The sequence below is a fragment of the Echiichthys vipera genome (genome assembly GCF_963691815.1).
Source record: "Echiichthys vipera genome assembly, chromosome: 2".
Lineage (NCBI taxonomy): Eukaryota > Metazoa > Chordata > Actinopteri > Perciformes > Trachinidae > Echiichthys > Echiichthys vipera.
Window position 1 is genome coordinate 33,115,004 of NC_139827.1, and position 20,748 is coordinate 33,135,751.

General features: G+C 43.2%; 1 protein-coding gene across 1 annotated transcript; it reads left to right on the top strand.

Moving 5' to 3' along the window:
* Positions 1-520: 520 nt before the first annotated feature.
* LOC310956695 (GTPase IMAP family member 8-like) lies at positions 521-18,783 on the top strand (the record flags this gene model as incomplete). Its single annotated transcript, XM_083927030.1, has 6 exons — positions 521-539; positions 1,977-2,833; positions 4,531-4,550; positions 7,792-7,841; positions 8,468-9,387; positions 18,772-18,783. The coding sequence occupies 6 exons, from the start codon at positions 521-523 to the stop codon at positions 18,781-18,783; spliced, it is 1,878 nt and encodes a 625-aa protein (XP_083783156.1).
* Between the last annotated feature and the right edge of the window lie 1,965 nt (positions 18,784-20,748).

Consider the following 20,748-nt stretch of genomic DNA (forward strand, 5'->3'; position numbering starts at 1 on the left):
CCATGTTGTTTGTTTTTCCACAGCGATGCTTGGCACTTATGCAAGGATAGGAACAAATATGTAAAGATCTCTATTCTAGAGCTGTTTTCCCACTATGGACTAATGTAGTTATTCTACATTTTGTGAGACTGGTTGTTCACTCATGCTTTATTTACAGGCTTGTCATTTTTAAAAATCATTTCCTAGTCCTTTCCAAAGCGTTTTGTAGAAATGACTATATTTTGTTACTAATGTAAAGGGATAGTGAAGTTAAAATAGTGTCTTTGAGGCCACAGGGGGTTCTAAACATTGTCCAAGGTCACTGTCCCAAAGTCTGTGCACAATCAAAGTCTGTTACCAGTAAAACATGGTGATACAACAGGAGGAAACTCCCTGCTGCAACTGAAGTTTCAGTTTCACTTTGATGTCCGAAGGGAAACTATTTGTAGATGTGGTATGCAGCAGGCTGGCAAAGAGGATCAGCAGAAGAAACACTCTGAACTCTACATCTTCACCAGCACCTGCACTCTGCAACCCAAACATGGCCAGCAAATACCACGGTAAGTCAAGATACTAATGTAATCTTGAAATGCCAATTTTCAGGTTCATTCTTTTATTTTGGGTTTCTACTGAAACACATTTACATGCATTGATGTTCAAATTACTTTATTTTCCTCATAACGTCTGTGCTGGAACCACATACTTAAATATACAGGATCAAATAAATCCACGTGTGTTATAATCTAGATCTGTTTATGTATGGTAGCAATATGTAGGCTATGTATGTATACAGAGATGTAATTTAAATATGCAGCCTGTTGCTGCTCCTGGGAAAATAAATGCATACATGTGCTAATGAACAGTTTAAGGTGCTTTAAAAAAATCTAAATCAGACTCAAAATGAAAGTATCGGCCCTAAAAGCTGATAAGAGGTGATCACTTATGTCTCGCCAATGTAGAGATCTTTGCATTCCTCATTGCATTGGACAGCATAAACCAGGTTGCTTTTGTGGGTGTGTGGTGTTCTGTCCTTGGGATGAACTAGTCTCTGTCTGAGTGTGTTACTGGGTTTGAAATACACAGGGATGCAGTGTTTGTTGAAGATCCTCCTGAGTTTCTCTGATACTCCAGCCACATAAGGGATGACTATGTTGTTTCTCTTGTTTTCTTTTTTTTTTTACTTTGGTTTTCTTTCTGGAAGCAGCGGCCGTTTTCACAAAGGTCCAGCCGGGGTAACCACAAGTTGGTGGATACGTTATCAGCTCTCTTACAAATTGAAAACTAAGGCTCTGTTCACACTGCAGTTCCAAATGACCTGAATCTGATTTTTCCCCTCATATGTGACCCATATCTGATTTGCTTTTGACAGTGTGAACAGAACAAGTCGCATTGAAACTTACATTTCCAAATCAGAATCAGGCCACTTTTAGGTGTGCTACTGAATCAGATACGTATTGCATTTTTTTGAATGCGACCGCAATCTGAGCAGCCAGGTCGCATTTAATTTGATTTGGACGTCACTTTTACCCGTGCTGCACTGGTTTGAAAATTAATGAGAAATAAAGTTGATTGAAAAAATAAAAGTGTGCCACAGGCGGGAGCCAGGAACAGAATCCAAACAAACACGGAGGACAGCAGTGAAGCAGGGGGCCAGTGGAAGGAGAGTGAAGTTTTAGGCCTCATTAGTATTTAGGGGGACACTTGAGTGCAAGCTAGAATTGAGGGGTTAGACAGATTTTGGCATTAAGCCATAAGGTCCTACAATACCGGTTGCCATTGCCATGTTTGCTTCTGTAAACACCGTTGCGGTGTGATGTCATCAATGATCAACTGCGCATTCAGACGTTCTACCGGTCACCATGTAGAAAACATCTTCCCAATATGTCGTCAATTTTGAACAGCTGAACAAACTGTGTAACAGAGTGCAGATTTACATTTGTCACATTGAGGTGATGAGCATTCATTCCTATTCTAATGTTATTTATTCTTTCATACAGAACAAAATAACGAGGAGCTGAGGATAGTGATGGTGGGGAAGACTGGAATTGGGAAAAGTTCCACTGGAAACACCATTCTGGGACGACAGTGCTTTATATCAAAGTTCAGTGCAAAGTCTATGACTGTCGACTGTTCCAAGGGCAAAGCTGTGGTGGATGGGCAACAGGTTGCTGTTATCGACACCCCGGGCCTGTTTGACACCAGGTTTGGCTTGGATAAAACAACTAAAGATCTATGCCAGTGCATCTCTTACACTGCTCCTGGACCCCATGTGTTCCTGGTGGTCATGAGGCTGGACAGATACACTGAAGAGGAAAAGCAGACGGTGCAAAGGATTCAAGAAATCTTTGGCCAGGCTGCAGACAGATACAGCATGGTTCTGTTTACTCATGGTGACCTTCTTGAGGACACAACTATTGAGGACTTCTTGATGGATTCCCCAGAACTACAAGAACTCATAGCTAGATGTAATGGTCAGTACCATGTCTTCAATAATAAGACGAAGGATCGCTCTCAGGTCACTGAGCTGCTCCAGAAGATCAGAGATATAACCCAGAAGAACGGAGGAAGCCACTACACCAACGAGATGTTCCAAGAGGCAGAGAAAGCAGAGAAACAACGCATCCTGAAAGAGAAAGAAGAAGAAATACACGAGAAAGAGAGGAAATTACAGGAAAAATATGAAAAATGGCTAAAGAAAAAGAATGAACAATTCCAGGCTGAGAGACAGAGGGAGAGGAAGGAGAGAGAAGAGGAGAGGGCGAGGGAGAGGGAAGAGAGAGAAGAGGAGAGGGAGATGAGGAGGGAGAGGAAGGAAAGAAAAGCAGAAAGGAAGAGAGAGGAAGAGGAGAGACAGAGGGAATGGGAGAGGAGGGAGTGGGTTATGAGGAGGGAGAGGGAGGAAAAAGAAGCAGCAAGGAAGAGAGAGGAATGGGAGAGGAGGGAATGGGTTATGAGGAGGGAGAGGGAGGCAGTGGAGAGGAAACGTTTAGAAGAAGAGCGTCAAAGACAACTGGAAGAGCAAAGAGAATCTTTGACAAGGCAACAATACCAACGTGAGAGTGATAATGATTGTACAATTCTCTAATTTGTTCTTTGTATTTGTATGTCACTGTGCTGAAGTGAACTATCAAACTATTTCAATTCATAAGAGGGAGAATTTGCACTTTGTGCTGCAAATTAGATCCGATCAAATCACTGAGTACCTTTAAAATCCAGGTTCAATACCTTTTATTATTTTATGTCCTCATATCAGATCACAAACAATGAACTACTTGTGTGGCAAGCAATTAATTACTTCATAAATGACATGCCAATTTTATTTATGTTTATATATAATTAAGTAATTATGTATGTTACTATTGTGTTCATTTTTATAAGGAAAGCCATACTACTTCATATGATATATAATTTCATTATAAAAACAGCAAAGATCAGCTGATCAGTGATGCAGCGCTGCACCCCACTTTCTCAAAGTGATGAACACAGAATAGTTTGATTTAAGGTGGCCCGTATGATTCACACGGGGAGGGAGCATGCAGCAAAGTGTTGCACCAGTGCATGCACAGATCATTTTCTGTGCTGTGTTCCTCTACACCACTGTATAAAAGTGTCTACTCTACTTTGCCGTGTTGTTGTGGTGTCTGTACGACAACACATCACAACCTGCTTAGCGTTATCCAATCAGCGATCAGGTATATCTCAGGGGAGAAAAGAGGCCCTGTTCTCCAATAGGGCCGTTTTCTACTTGGTCAAATGACCTCCTGAGCGAGTCACATGCAAATTTGGGGCGTTTCATTACTACTGATCGACTACTCAGGGTAGTCGACCAAAATGGAAGCACACCTATTCCTTCAGTATCAGATTTCTACTCCCAATACTATTGTTTTTTTGCCTATCCTGATGTTGACTGCAACATTCCTTCATTGTGCCGTCTGTGTTAGATTACTAATTACGTGAAAGCATGCTTAATTAATTTTCTATTAATTCTATACTGTATGTGCACAATAAGTATAACACAACTTTAATTATATTGTGACAAAAATAAACACTTCATGTTTAAAAACCTCCACAGTACCCTAAGCATTTAACATGTTGGAGAGCTCACTTACAGTGATCTATTTCACTGTAATAATAGTGCGCTAACATATGAGAGTGATTCTTATTTGCTTTAATTCTCCAGCACCAACATAGCTAGCAGGCCCAGAATGCAACACTCTCAAAGCAACTGGCCATTGAGGCTCTTTCTCTTTCTGTTTATCTGCCATATATCAAGAAGGCAAATGGGATTTAGGGCATTTCTAATATAGTGGGACAGAAGTCTGTAGATATTTATCATTTTCCCTGTTACAGGTGTGCGTAATGAAAGCAAATATATCACATTTTAGATCAATGTTTACAATATACAGTGTATATATATATATATATATATATATATATATAAAAATATATATTGATTGCTTGATTGATTGATGAAGAAAACATGGGATAAATCCCTTGGGATAAATAAAGCTTCTTGAATTTTGAATCTGAATTGAATCTTGATCCTTCCAGATCAAGGGTGCCCAATTCTGGTCCTGGAGGACGGCTGTGTTTTATAGTTTAGGTTTCTTCCTGCTCTAACACACCTGGTTCTAATGATTTGCAAACCTGTGATAAGCTTCAGCTGCTTGATAACGAGCTCATCATTAGAATAAGGTGTGTTTGAGCCGAGAGAAACCTAAAACATGCAGGTGTAGAAAAAGGGCACCACGACAATATCTACAGGATTTTTTATTAAATCACTGATTTTTGTTGAAATAAAGTCAGGCAGAAAGTTACATGTTCAAGATAAACGAAATTAACGAAACTAAATTTTAATAGATAGATGTTACAGGACCAAAAGACATTTCAGATCTTCTGCTCTTCTAAAACCACCCAGACCTCTCAGATCCTATGGAACAGGTCTGCTCCGTGTCCCCAGAGTCAGGACTAAACTTGGGACAGATCTGCTCTGTGTCCCCAGAGTCAGGACTAAACATGGGACAGGTCTGCTCTGTGTCCCCAGAGTCAGGACTAAACATGGGACAGGTCTGCTCTGTGTCCCCAGAGTCAGGACTAAACATGGGACAGGTCTTCTGTGTCCCCAGAGTCAGGACTAAACATGGGACAGGTCTACTCTGTGTCCCCAGTGACAGGACTAAACATGGGACAGGTCTGCTCTGTGTCCCCAGAGTCAGGACTAAACATGGGACAGGTCTGCTCGGTGTCCCCAGAGTCAGGACTAAACATGGGAGTGGTCTGCTCTGTGTCCCAAGAGTCAGGACTAAACACGGGACAGATCTGCTCTGTGTCCCCAGAGTCAGGACTAAACATGGGACAGGTCTGCTCTGTGTCCCCAGAGTCAGGACTAAACATGAGACAGGTCTGCTCTGTGTCCCCAGAGTCAGGACTAAACATGGGACAGGTCTTCTGTGTCCCCAGAGTCAGGACTAAACATGGGACAGGTCTACTCTGTGTCCCCAGTGTCAGGACTAAACATGGGACAGGTCTGCTCTGTGTCCCCAGAGTCAGGACTAAACATGGGACAGGTCTGCTCTGTGTCCCCAGAGTCAGGACTAAACATGGGAGTGGTCTGCTCTGTGTCCCAAGAGTCAGGACTAAACACGGGACAGGTCTGCTCTGTGTCCCCAGAGTCAGGACTAAACTTGGGACAGTTCTGCTCTGTGTCCCCAGAGTCAGGACTAAACATGGGAGTGGTCTGCTCTGTGTCCCAAGAGTCAGGACTAAACACGGGACAGGTCTGCTCTGTGTCCCCAGAGTCAGGACTAAACATGGGACAGGTCTGCTCTGTGTCCCCAGAGTCAGGACTAAACATGGGAGTGGTCTGCTCTGTGTCCCAAGAGTCAGGACTAAACACGGGACAGGTCTGCTCTGTGTCCCCAGAGTCAGGACTAAACTTGGGACAGTTCTGCTCTGTGTCCCCAGAGTCAGGACTAAACATGGGACAGGTCTGCTCTGTGTCCCCAGAGTCAGGACTAAATTTTGGACAGGTCTGCTCTGTGTCCCCAGATTCAGGACTAAACTTGGGACAGGTCTGCTCTGTGTCCCCAGAGTCAGGACTAAACATGAGACAGATCTGCTCTGTGTCCCCAGAGTCAGGGCTAAACATGGGACAAGTCTGCTCTGTGTCCCCAGAGTCAGGACTAAACATGAGACAGGTCTGCTCTGTGTCCCCAGAGTCAGGACTAAACATGGGACAGATCTGCTCTGTGTCCCCAGAGTAAGGACTAAACATGGGACAGATCTGCTCTGTGTCCCCAGAGTAAGGACTAAACATGGGACAGGTCTGCTCTGTGTCCCCAGAGTCATGACTAAACATGGGACAGGTCTGCTCTGTGTCCCCAGAGTCAGGACTAAACATGGGACAGGTCTGCTCTGTGTCCCCAGAGTCAGGACTAAACATGGGACAGGTCTGCTCTGTGTCCCCAGAGTCAGGACTAAACATGGGACAGGTCTGCTCTGTGTCCCCAGAGACAGGACTAAACATAAGACAGGTCTGCTCTGTGTCCCCCAGAGTCAGGACTAAACATGGGACATGTCTGCTCTGTGTCCCCAGAGTCAGGACTAAACATGGGACAGGTCTGCTCTGTGTCCCCAGAGTCAGGACTAAACATGGGACAGGTCTGCTCTGTGTCCCCAGAGTCAGGACTAAACATGGGACAGGTCTGCTCTGTGTCCCCAGAGTCATGACTAAACATAAGACAGGTCTGCTCTGTGTCCCCAGAGTCAGGACTAAACATGGGACAGGTCTGCTCTGTGTCCCCCAGAGTCAGGACTAAACATGGGGTATGTCTGCTCTGTGTCCCCAGAGTCAGGGCTAAACATGGAGAGGCAGCATTCAGTGTTTATGCTCCACATATCTGGAACAAACTCCCAGAAAACTGCAGGTCTGCTGCAACTCTGAGTTCTTTTAAATCAAGACTGAAGACTTTTCTATTTGCTGCTGCTTTTCAGTAAACTGCACTGTAACTTCTGTAGCTGTAACCATCTTCTATGTTATAAAAATGACCTTTTAAATGTTTTAAATGTTTTATATGTTTTATGTGTTTTCTCTTTCCAATGCTTTTAATGTTTTATGTAAAGCACTTCAAATTACCTTGTTGTTGAATTGTGCTATACAAATAAACTTGCCATGCCTTGCCTATGGCCCCAACATAATAAAACATACCCTCAGAGTCTACCTCACTGACACATGTAACCCCCCATATTAAAGATATTATAACATATTATATTTTACCCTGAGTACCCTGACATATGTCAATGTTTTTGTGCAGCATTGTCTGCAGTTTTGAAGAAGTGTTATCATTTCTTGTAAATGGTCTGGGAGGGGAAGGGGAAGTTTGAGACATAGCTAGGGAGTTCCCAGGGGCGACTGTGGTTCAGTGGCAGAGTGAGTTGTAGATGGTATGTAGATGTGCACTGCCATCAGTGTGAGTGACTGGGTGAACTGTGACAGTGCCTTGAGTAGTAGTCAGAATACTAGAAAGGCCACTTAATTAGATTGGACAAAGTCAGATTCGTTCCTGGTGGGGGTTGGCCTCCGCCTAGTATGTGTCTCCTGTTCGCTTTTTTTAAGCCAAGGCTAGATGTACTGATTCAAAAAATATTGGGCCGCATGTTGTGCTTTAAATATGTTATCATTTACTCCATCAATAACCCTATAAGTGAAACAACCATGTATAGCTTCAGTTTCACTTTAACTGTGTGCAGCGGCGTGTGGGTGTGGTCTGGCCATTATAAAGGAGCTCCCTCTGTTCTCTGTCTTCACTTCAGCTGCGGTATCTACTCTGTACTCTGTAACCCAAACATGGCCAGCAACTTAGGTAAGTCATGTTACTGCATCCATGTTTTAAAGAACTGTTATTTTATGGTAGTGTAACAGTGCTCACTGCTGAATATAATTTTATTTAATGCACTTCTGTGGCTCTTACAGACAAATACTTCTATAGACGTGTACTTGGTAGAACTGCAAATATGCATGATTTTGTTTCTCATAAAAACTTTTACCTCAACAATCATAATCTGTTGACAGGATATGAGGATATGGTTTAACATTAAGCTGAACATCTTTTCAGATGTATTGGGTGATATCACAGAAATTGTTGTATTAGTAACATTATTATTTTGTTAAGGCACATTTTTAAAATCTAGGTAGACAGGTTTCCAAAATACAGTTTCACATTCAGCTGACAGAGGAGGTAGTTTCAAAGACCTGCTGGCATTTCCTGTAAATTGAGATGTGAACAGTATACAGAAGCCATATAAGATCATGGAAAGAAAGCCATTTACTGAGTAAATGTACTGGTCTTAAATGGATCTACAAAAGAAATCTTGTGAAGTCCATTACATTTGTAATTGGAAACCCCTAAACAAACCTCTGTTTTGGCAGTTTCTAAGCAGTACAACAAATGTTTCTTTTCTCCTAATTTTGTATTTGTCTTCTACACAGGATGTAGCACACACAATAACGAGGAGCTGAGGATAGTGATGGTGGGGAAGACTGGAATTGGGAAAAGTGCCACTGGAAACTCCATTCTGGGACGACAGTGCTTTATATCAAAGTTCAGTGCAAAGTCTATGACTGTCGACTGTTCCAAGGGCAAAGCTGTGGTGGATGGGCAACAGGTTGCTGTTATCGACACCCCGGGCCTGTTTGACACCAGGTTTGGCTTGGATAAAACAACTAAAGATCTATGCCAGTGCATCTCTTACACTGCTCCTGGACCCCATGTGTTCCTGGTGGTCATGAGGCTGAACAGATACACTGAAGAGGAAAAGCAGACGGTGCAAAGGATTCAAGAAATCTTTGGCCAGGCTGCAGACAGATACAGCATGGTTCTGTTTACTCATGGTGACCTTCTTGAGGACACAACTATTGAGGACTTCTTGATGGATTCCCCAGAACTACAAGAACTCATAGCTAGATGTAATGGTCAGTACCATGTCTTCAATAATAAGACAAAGGATCGCTCTCAGGTCACTGAGCTGCTCCAGAAGATCAGAGATATAACCCAGAAGAACGGAGGAAGCCACTACACCAACGAGATGTTCCAAGAGGCCGAGAGGGCAATCGAAGCAGAGAAACAACGCATCCTGAAAGAGAAAGAAGAAGAAATACACAAAGAAAGAGAGGAAATGGAGAGGCGATTACAGAAGAAATTTGAAAAACAGATGGAGAAAATGAATGAGAAATTCCAGGCTGAGAGACAGAGGGAGATGAAGGAGAGAGAAGAGGAGAGGGAGAGGGCGAGGGAAGAGGAGAGGGAAGAGAGAGAAGAGGAGAGGAAAGCAAAGAAAGAGGAGAGGGAGAGGGAGATGGAATATAGGAATGCGGAGAGAAATCGAGAGAGAGAGGAGAAAGAGAGGGAGGTGACAAACGTGTTGAACACAATAAAGCAACAGCATCAGAGAGAACTGAGTGAGGAAAGAGAAAAGTTGCAGAACAGACATGAAAGTCAAGCCAGGGGGGAAGCTGAGGACGCTAATCCTTTTCATCATCTGGTAGAAGCTGGTGAACTAGCAGTTAAGGCTGTTAAAAAACTGGGAAAGGCAATTAGGGGATTCTTCAGTGGAATGTTTTGAGTGGTTCAGGTGGTTAAACTTCGGAGGAACCGCACACAGGAATATATATTTATATACCACACACATATTCATATATACAGTATATTATATTTCATTCACATCCACATTAACTGAGTGAATGATGGTAATGGTGATTTTATTTGTCGATGTAGAGCTTCATTCTGTATGTTAGTAAAGCTAAGTCACTCATATCATACTCTCGCATTACCATTTAGTGTTCTTATTGCATTTTTTTCGAATGACCAACAGCAGATATTGAGTGTGTAAGTTCAGATTTCAAATACAATTAACATTTTTAATGGTCACGTTATATCGATTTTCTTTTCTTCACTCTAGATTTGGTCATATTTACTGGAATGTTTGTCTGTAAATCCTTACTAGAATTTGTCTGATTTATGCCATTCAAGGCTGTGTTCATGTGCTTAACTGTACTGCAAATAAAGATGTGCTATTAAGATTCAAACTTTGTCCAAGTAATAATGAACTGTTCACCCAAGAGTTCATCCTAAATTTGACACACACGCACACACGCACGCACGCACGCACGCACGCACGCACGCACGCACGCACGCACACACACACACACGTTCACATATCACGTGAGGTAAGATCTGAAAACAAAAGTGTCATATTTTGTGTAAGGTTAAGTATCCCACATTTAAGTGAAGTAATAGCTAATATGTAATATGAGCATTAAGAAGAGGAATTACAATAATTAAAGGAGTCATTTAAATTCCCTGTGATCAGCTCATAGCATTGGTGTTGATTTAGAAATAAAAAGTAATGTACATTCATAATTATTTCAAATCCATCTTTCAACCTAAAGTTGTTGCACTCTGTGAGCATGAAGAGGTCTGTTTACACACTGTGCAAAGTTTTTTTTTGCAGCACAGGATTTTCCGGCGGGTTCTTGAAAAACATTTCCAGAGCCTTCTGGTAGGAATAATCAATCTTCTCTAATCTGCGAGTTTCAGGTTTGCCTTGACCTGCAGACAAATTAACTGTTTTAGAGATCACTTAAAATAACAAGTGTGAAATCTCTCTCGCCTTGAAAAGTCCCTTCAACTATGATGGTCTGATGCCAAATGTCTGCCCAGTTTGTCCATTCAGTAAGCCTGACACAGTGACTTAGGGCGCACTCACACTGTCCGTACCGTGCCGTAGCATGTTTCACAGGTAAAGTCTAGTTCGTTTGACCAGTTTGTGTGCAACCGTCCACGGCCCGTTTAGGAGAGGTGGGCTTTTTTAAAGCACGTTTGCACATGTACGAGCACGAGCCTGCGCACGTGTAGGAGCACGAGGCCTACGGCGGTTCAATTTATAGGCGCCTGTTGGGACATAGAAAAAAAGAAGGAGGGACCATGCACTGACATTTAAGACAATGGCGGCCTGGAGGGGGGGACAAGGACCCTAAAGCACGGGGCACGGTACGGATGGACAGTGTGAGTGCACCCTAACACGTGGGTCCTGCTTCCTCTGACAGTGGGCTGCCTGTGCTGCCAGCACCTATGGCAGAACATCCTAAAAGCAAGATATTGAATGATTCTACGGAATTATCGCACAGCCCTTATTACACTCACACGTTGTGTTGGCGACCTTTGACTGTACAAACCCCAATGCAGATGAAGTTGGGACGTTATAAAAACAGAATACAATGATTTGCAAATCTATTTCAAACTTTATTCAATTGAATTCACTACACAGACTAGATATTTCATTTTCTAGCTGATAAACTTTATTGTTTTTTTTTTTTTAATCCACTCATTTTGAATTGCATGCCTGTAACACGTTCTAAAAAGCTGTGACAGGGGCGTGTTTACCACTTTGTTACATCACCTTTCCTGTGAACAACACTAAATTAGTGTTTGGGAACTGAGGACGATGAGATGAGATGAGGAAAGATAAGTAAATATATATATATATATATATATATATATATATATCCGCACCGGGCCGAAACAGGTTTTTCAGGTAAAGCCTAGTGCGTTTGACCAGTGTGAGTGCAACCGCTCCGCGCATAGCTGCGGCCAGCTGGACGTCCACGGCCCGTTTGGGAGAGGTGGGCTTTTGTAAAGCACGTTTGCACGTGTACAAGCAAGAGCGTGCGCACGTGTACGAGGCCTACGGCGGTTCTGAGGTCATTTCCTGTGCGCCTGTTGGGACGTAGAAAAAAGAAGGAGGGACCATGCGCGGACATTTAAAACAATGGCGGTGAAAAGTTCACGTTGGTGTGATGCGGAGGTGGAGTGTTTACTGCAGATTTGGTCGATGAAAAGATTCAAACAAGACGCACAAAAACCTCTTTTTTGTGTCTTCTTGTCGCCGTTTTGTGTCTTTTTGTCGCCGTTTTGTGTCTTTTTGTCGCTGCTTTATGTCTTTTTGTCGTCGTTTTGTGTCTTTTTGTGTCTTTTTGTCGTCGGTTTGTGTCTTTTTGTCGTTGTTTTATGTCTTTTTGTCGTCTTTTGTCTTTTTTTCGTCGTTTTGTGTCTTTTTGTAGTCTTTTTGTGTCTTCTTGTCGCGTTTTGTGTCTTTTTGTCGTCTTTTTGTCGTCTTTTGTGTCTTTATGTCATCGTTTTGTGTCTCTTTGTGTCTTTTGTGTCTTTTTTTGCCGTTTTGTGATTTTCTGTCGTTGTTTTGTGTCTTTTTGTGTCTTTATTGTCTTTTTGTCGTCTTTTGTGTCTTATTGTCATCGTTTTGTGTCTTTTTGTCGTCCTTTGTGTCTTTTTGTGTCTTTTTGTCGTCTTTTGTGTCTTTTTGTCGTTGTTTTGTCGTTGTTTTGTGTCTTTTTGTTGTCGTTTTGTGTCTTTTTGTCGTCGTTTTGTGTCTTTTTGTGTCTCTTTGTTGTCTTTTTGTGTCTTTTTGTCATCTTTTGTGTCTTTTTGTCGTCGTTTTGTGTCTTCTTGATGTCTTTTGTGTCTTTTTGTCATCGTTTTGTGTCTTTTTGTGTCTTTTTGTCGTGTTTTGTGTGTTTTTGTCTTTAGTGTCTTTTTGTGTCTTTTTGTCATCTTTTGTGTCTTTTTGTCGTCTTTTGTGTCTTTTTGTCGTCGTTTGGTCGTCGTTTTGTGTCTTTTTGTTGTCTTTTGTGACTTTTTGTCGACGTTTAGTGTCTTTTTGTTGTGTTTTGTGTCTTTAGTGTCTTTTTGTCGTCGTTTTGTGTCTTTTTGTCGTTGTTTTGTGTCTTTTTGTCGTCGTTTTGTGCCTTATTGTGTCTTTTTGTCACCGTTTTGTGTCTTTTTGTCGTAGTTTTGTGTCTTTTTGTCGTCTTTTGTGTCGCTTTGTGTCTTTTTGTGTCGTTTTTTGTCTTTTTGTCATTGTTATGTGTCTATTCCTGGTCCTGGTCCTGGTCCAGTCGTTGGTGGGAAGTTGGTTTGGACTTCGTTAGTGCTGGTCCAGTCCCAGCCTGGTCCTGGTCCTGGTCCTGGTACTGTTCCAGTTGTTGGATGGAAGTAGGTCTGGACTTTGTTAGTGCTCTATCGAGTCTTAACGACCGTCGTTGGAGTCACAGGAGGACATTTGTGAACAGTTGTTCTTTGAGGTTAGATTTTTGAATGAAGGGATGAAAGGGCAGCATTGTTAACTGGAGATAAGTGGAGTCTCAGACCGATGGTTTCTCTACTTTTACATAGACGGCGTCTGAAACGTCTTCCTAGACAAATTCAGTCCAGTTGCTTTTGACTGAAATTGCTTTGAGGAAACAGGAGATCATGAAATATATGACGCGTATTAGGTTAACTATAAATAATAAAAGTAATTCATTCATTCATATTCAGCCTCTTGTCCCTGTTGGGGTCGTGGGGGGCTGGAGCCGATCCCAGCTGACATCGGGCGTGAGGCGGGGTCCACCCTGGACAGGACGCCAGTCTATCACAGGACACATAGAGACGAACAGAGACAGACAACCATTCATACCTACGGGTGATTTTAGAGTCATCAATGAACCGAACACCTGCACGTCTTTGGACTGTGGGAGGAAACTGGAGAACCCGGAGAAAACCCACGCAGACACGGGGAGAACCAGCAAACTCCACACAGAAGGGCCCCAGCTGCCCCCCTGCTAACCACCACACCACCGTGTAGCCTAATAAAAGTAATATTTAACCTAATTTAGCCGAACCACACACATGATTCTTGTTTTTGCAGAGTTGTTGTTTGATTTAAGTGTATTTTATTAAGATTATCAAACATAACGTCATAAAAACATGGTGAAAACTCATCTTACAAGTTTTTTTTTCTGATTTATGGAGTAATAAAAAAAACCTCTGACTCTAAGGGCGTGATCACACTGTCCTCCCGGACCGAGACCCGGACTTTAGGGTACTTGTCCCCCCTCCCTCTCCCCCCCGCGCCCCAGCCCCGTTTGTACTCACACTACCAGGGCCTCGGCCAATGCTTCTTGCTGTCCACACGCCATCAAGCCGTAACACGTCACACGCATTGATCGCGTGTGTGTGGCTTTGTTTACAAATCTTTCGATAGACCTCGGAGTTTTTGTGCGTCTTGTCGACTGTTTTTGAATATTTTCATCCGACCAAATCTGCAGTAAACACTCCACCTCCGCATCACACCAACATGAACCTTTCACCACCATTGTTGTTGTTGTTAAATGTCCGCGCATGGTCCCTCCTTCTATTTACATGTCCGAACAGGCGGACATAACGCTACTGCCGTATGGTTCGTGCGTGTGCGCGTTCACGTGCGCACGCTCGTGCTCGTACATGTGCAAACGGCTCCGCTAAAGCCCACCTCTTTCAAGCGGGCCGTGGCGGCCCAGCTGGCCCCAGTTGAGCGCGGAGCGGGTGCGCTCACACTACTTAAAGGTACTAGGCTTTAGCTGAAAAAACGGTTTTGGCCGCGGCCAAAAGGATAGTGTGAGCACGCTGTAACATGTCAACAAAATGAAACAGGATATCCAACCTGTCTTTATCAAATGTTTTATCTCTGTTCTAGATAACATAATGCCTCTCTGGATATTCTGTCAAGATCTGGTTCTGTCAGTACCCTCCTCTCTTCCGTTCTGTGTGAGTTTGTCTCCCCCTGTCTGTGTTTCCCTGCATGTGTCTCTCCCTCGTCTCTGTGTAGGTAACTTTACTTTTTGTCTGTGTCTGCATCGGGTCCACCTTTTTGTGTTATACCTGAACCGTTCATGACAAAAACGTGTGCTAAAGTGTCCTCTAGGAGCATAAACGCGTGCTAAAGTGTCCTCTAGGAGCATAAACATGTGCTAAAGTGTCCTCTAGGAGCATAGACGTGTGCTAAAGTGTCCTCTAGGAACCTAAACATGTGTTAACGTGTCCTCTAGGAGCATAAACATGTGCTAAAGTGTCCTCTAGGAGCATAAACATGTGTTAAAGTGTCCTCTAGGAACCTAAGCGTGTGCTAAAGTGTCCTCTAGGAGCATAAACGTGTGCTAAAGTGTCCTCTAGGAGCATAAATGTGTCAAAGTGTCCTCAACGAGCATAAACGTGTGTTAAAGTGTCCTCTAGGAGCATAAACGTGTGTTAAAGTGTCCTCAAGGAGCATAAACGTGTGCTAAAGTGCCCTCTAGGAGCATAAACGTGTGCTAAAGTGTCCTCTAGGAGCATAAACGTGTGTTAAAGTGTCAGCATAAACGTGTGCTAAAGTGTCCTCTAGGAGCCAAAACATGTGTTAAAGTGTCCTCTAGGAGCCTAAGCGTTTGCTAAAGTGTGCTCTAGGAGCCTAAACGTGTGCTATAGTGTCCTCTAGGACCCAAAACATGTGTTAAATAGTCCTCTAGGAGCATAAACGTGTGTTAAAGTGTCCTCTAGGAGCAAAAACATTTCAGAAAACTTATAAAAAACATTTATCTTAATGTCAGTAATGAATTGGGGAAATTTCATGGTGATATCTGTGAGTCAAAGGTTGAATACGGAGAATGAGCAGAACACCGCCACCTAGTGTCTCAAGATCGTAGTCGCAACAACAACAACAAATAATTCCAGCAGTCCGGTTGCCAGGTTTGTTGCAGAGTGTGTCAACCCATCCCCTCCGGCAAATCGCACCATAAAAACAGGTACAGTTACCATTAGCCGTGACCATTAGCTGTTACCGTAAGCCGTTACAGCTAAGTAAACATAAAAGTTAGCTTACCGTTCATGAAAAGGGTCAAGAACTCCAGGGCAACAAATCTAAAAGGCTGCTAAAAGAGCATATGACGGATCCCTTCCCAAAGAGATGCTGCAAGACCACATGACTAAGGTCCACCATGCTTTAATCAGAATCAGGTATATGACCAGGCAATTTTCATTACAAGGAATTGGACTTGATTCGACAGTGCCTACATAAATATAACAATGAACACGAACATGAATGACCGTTAAGTGTCTTTAACAGAATTGCAAAGCCTGATGGCAGAGGGGAAGAAACTGTTCTTGTGGCGGGAGGTTTTGGTCCTGATGGACCGCAGCCTCCGGCCAGAGGGGAGAGGTTCAAACAGATAGTGTCCAGGGTGGGAGGGATCAGCAGCTATCTACGCACTTCGAAAAAACAGACCGAAAACACCACAAAAACACAGTGGTGGACCCTCAAGGCCAGCAAGGCCTTCTCTGCTGGCCTAAACATAATCAGGAATATATTTTTTAAATATATATTCTTTCCACAAATATGTATTAAATTGTTCCCCATAGTCTATACTCTTCATTTCATAGCTTTCCTAAATTGGTTGCTCTGCTTCCAGCCCGAGGTCGAGGTCTGGAGGGGTGGCGTTTATGTTAGAGTTTTTATCCAATCATTATTCAGCATGTGTTGCCAGGGTCCCAAATCTGCCCTTACGCCTTCAGAAGCAAGAGTGCAGGCGCATGGTAGCTTAAAGTCAATGATAACGGACCTGTGGCATTAACCAATCAGCATCAAGTTGGGTTCACTGGCGCCTGCTAGCAGGCCTACAGCGTCATCGCGTGCATGTCTTTTGATTAGATACGCACTAGAGAGAGGCAGAGCTATGCAGAGCTATGCAGAGCTATGCAGAGCTATGCAGAGCTATGCAGAGCTATGCAGAGCTATGCAGAGCTATGCAGAGCTATGCAGAGCTATGCAGAGCTATGCAGAGCTATGCAGAGCTATGCAAAGCAGACCGGAGCGGACATGTCAGTGTGATAAACGGGAGATAAGGACATTTCTAATTTGTGTAGCGCGACAAGTTGTTTTAGTTTTTTCAACCCACAGTGGCTGAAGGAGGCGAAGATAACGATTTGATCGCAGATTTAATTACAACGCCATTCTTTAGAAAAACTTTTCAAGATAAGCTAGACACTGTAAAGAGAGGCGCCCGACCCCGATGCTAGCAAGCCTGACTCAGCATTATTCAAACACACTTGATCTGAGTGAGTACAAAGCACTTTATGTTTTATTAGATTTGTATGCCTTTTCCCCATTTTATTAAGTCATGTTAAATAAATATTAAAAACTTAAATTGGCAAATATTCTGTAAATTGTTTATTTTTCAATGAACAGTGTCTGTTTCTATGACACTGCGGGTTTGTGTTTGATGATGCGCTGTTTGGTGAACACACTCGTTACAGCTCATCGCTGTAGTGTTGGTGTACTTAATACAACTTTATATTATACCTTACAAGCCTTTTATTGTTTTCTGAAATGATGCCTTTGTGTGATATATAATGGCGCGTGAGCCCGTGGTGGAATAAATGGAGCAAATGAACGTGACAGTAGCTTATAGTTGAGTTATTTTTATATTTTCGTTGGTGACTTTTGAAGCTTTCTTTATTTTGTTTAGTTCATATTATTGTTAAAAAATATATTAACGAATGTTTCTGTGACGCTGCTTTGGCTGAGACTTGATTGATTGGTTGATTGAATTGATTTGACGGTGCGCTCTGCGCTGTTTTGTGAACAAACTTGTTAAAGCTCATACTGTTGGTGGAGTGGATAAAACTCAGTAGAGTAATATAACTCTGTTGTACTTGACTATATGTTAAGGTGATGCAACGCCCAGTTGTACTGTGTTTTGGTCTAAATGCATAATGTGTAGAGCCATGGCATCATAATTATGGTTTTAAGAGGTGGATTAAGTCTGGTAGGGCATCGCTGCAGGCGCAGGTCTGAAATGCACGGCCCGCCACTGCTAAAACATGACAAACCGACTAAAAACAGACGCAAAACACCACAAAAACATGACAAACCGACTAAAAACAGATGAAAACACCACAAAAACATGACAAACAACTAAAAACAGATGAAAACACCACAAAAACGTGACAAAACACCAAAAAAACAGATGAAAACACCACAAAAACAGATGAAATCACCACGAAAACAGGTGAAAACAGCACAAAAACAGATGAAAGCACCACAAAAACAGGTGAAAACACCACGAAAACAGATGAAAACAGCACAAAAACAGGTGAAAACACCACAAAAACAGATGAAAACACCACGAAAACAGATGAAAACACCACGAAAACAGGTGAAAACAGCACAAAAACCGATGAAAGCACCACAAAAACAGATGAAGAAACCACAAAAACAGGTGAAAACACCACAAAAACAGATGAAAACACCACAAAAACATGACAAAATGACTAAAAACAGATAAAACACCACAAAAACTGCTGAAAACACCACGAAAACAGATGAAAACACCACTAACACATGACAAAATGACTAAAAACAGATAAAACACCCCAAAAACAGATGAAAACACCACAAAACAGGTGAAAACACCACAAAACAGGTGAAAACACCCCAAAAACAGATGAAAACACCCCAAAAACAGGTGAAAACACCACAAAAACAGATGAAAACATCACGAAAACAAATGAAAACACCACAAAAACAGATGAAAACAACACGAAAACAGGTGAAAACACCACAAAAACAGATGAAAACACCACGAAAACAGATGAAAACACCACGAAAACAGATGAAAACACCACGAAAACAGATAAAAACACACACACACACAGACATTCAGAACGACATAATCAAACACGTCTGTCGTGCTAAACATGCATTTTCGGGCGCGCTCACACTGTCCGTTCACACCGCGTCCCGCAAATCTGCTTTAAAACACTCCGCCTCGGCATCGAACCACCGGCAATCGGTGTGTTTTGTGTTTTTCATATTTGATGTAATAAAATAATTATGTTGAAAATAAAGTAAATCTGTGTTTCTGTGTTTCTGTGTTTCTTCGTTTAGCCGGAGCGCTAAACAGTAAGTAGCCTGAGCGCTAAACAGGAAGTAGCCTGAGCGCTAAACAGTAAGTAGCCTTGAGCGCTCAACGGGAAGTAGCCAGAGCGCTCTACGGGAAGTAGCCTTGAGCGCTCTACGGAAAGTGGACTTGAGCGTTAAACGGGAAGTAGCCTGGAGTGCTAAACGGGAAGTTGCCGGAGCGCTCAACGGGAAGTAGCCGCGGCGCTCAACGGGAAGTGGCCTGGGTGCTCAACGGGAAGTAGCCTTGAGCGCTCTACGGAAAGTAGCCTTGAGCGCTCTACGGAAAGTGGCCTTGAGCGCTACACGGGAAGTAGCCTGGAGCGCTAAACGGGAAGTTGCCGGGGGCGCTCAACGTGAAGTAGCCGGGGCGCTCAACGGGAAGTGGCCGGGGTGCTCAACGGGAAGTAGCCTTGAGCGCTCAACAGGAAGTAGTCTTGAGCGCTCTACGGGAAGTGGCCTTGAGCGCTCTAAGGGAGGTAGAGCCGTCTCCACCATCACAGACACACAGCAGAACGAGCAGTTACATACACACACACACACACACATTCAGAACGACATAATCAAACGCGTCTGTCGCACTAAACATGCGTTTTCGGGTGCGCTCACACTGCCCGTTCACACCGCGCCCTGCAAATCTGCTTTAAAACACTCCGCCTCTGCATCGAACCACCGGCAATCGTTCAGTGGCATCTTTTTTAAAAGTCCATTGTGAGGAACAGACGGCAACCTGAATTGAAATCACTGTGTTGCCACGACAACCAGTCGGTCTTTCGGTCGTGAGATCGGAAATTTGTTTTTCATTTTTGATGTAATAAAATAATTATGTTGAAAATAAAGTAAATCTGTGTTTCTGTGTTTCTTCGTTTCTCGGGAAGTAGCCGGAGCGCTAAACAGGAAGTAGCCTGAGCGCTCAACAGGAAATAGCCTGAGCGCTAAACAGGAAATAGCCTGAGCGCTAAACAGGAAGTAGCCTGAGCGCTAAACAGGAAGTTGCCTGGGCGCCCAACGGGAAGTGGCCGGGGCGCTCAGCTGCAAGTAGCCGAAGCGCTCAACGGGAAGTAGCCTGAGCGCTCAACGGGAAGTAGCCTGAGCGCTCAACAGGACGTAGCCTGAGCGCTCAACGGGAAGTAGCCTGAGCGCTCAACGGGAAGTAGCCTGAGCGCTCAATGGGAAGTAGCCTGAGCGCTCAACGGGAAGTAGCCTGGAGCGCTAAACGGGAAGTAGCCGGAGCGCTCAACGGGAAGTAGCCGGGGCGCTCAACGGGAAGTGGCCGGGGCGCTCAACGGGAAGTAGCCTTGAGCGCTCTACGGGAAGTAGCCTTGAGCGCGATACAAAATGACCACAAAAAGATGCAAAATGACCACAAAAAAATGCAAAATGACCACAAAACGATACAACATGACCACAAAACGATGCAAAATGACCACAAAAAGATGCAAAATGACCACAAAAAGATGCAAAAATGACCACAAAAAGATGCAAAATGACCACAAAAAGATGCAAAATGACCACAAAACGATACAAAATGACCAGAAAAAGATGCAAAATGACCACAAAACGATGCAAAATGATCACAAAACGATGCAAAATAACCACAAAAAGATGCAAAATGACCACAAAACGATACAAAATGACCACAAAAAGATGCAAAATGACCACAAAAATAAGCAAAATGACCACAAAAAGATGCAAAATGGCCACAAAAAGATGCAAAATGACCACAAAAATAAGCAAAATGACCACAAAAAGATACAAAATGACCACAAAACGATGCAAAATGACCACAAAGCGATACAAAATGACCACAAAAGGTGCAAAATGACTCTCTTGAATGAGACCCGAGGCGATCAGACTTTCTGTCCTCTGGTGAAGTCATTCCGCAGGTTCGATCCCCCGGTCGCTCCGCCTGTTTGTCAGGAGAACATGATACCTGACACCCCGAACCCTCCTCCGTCCTCTCAC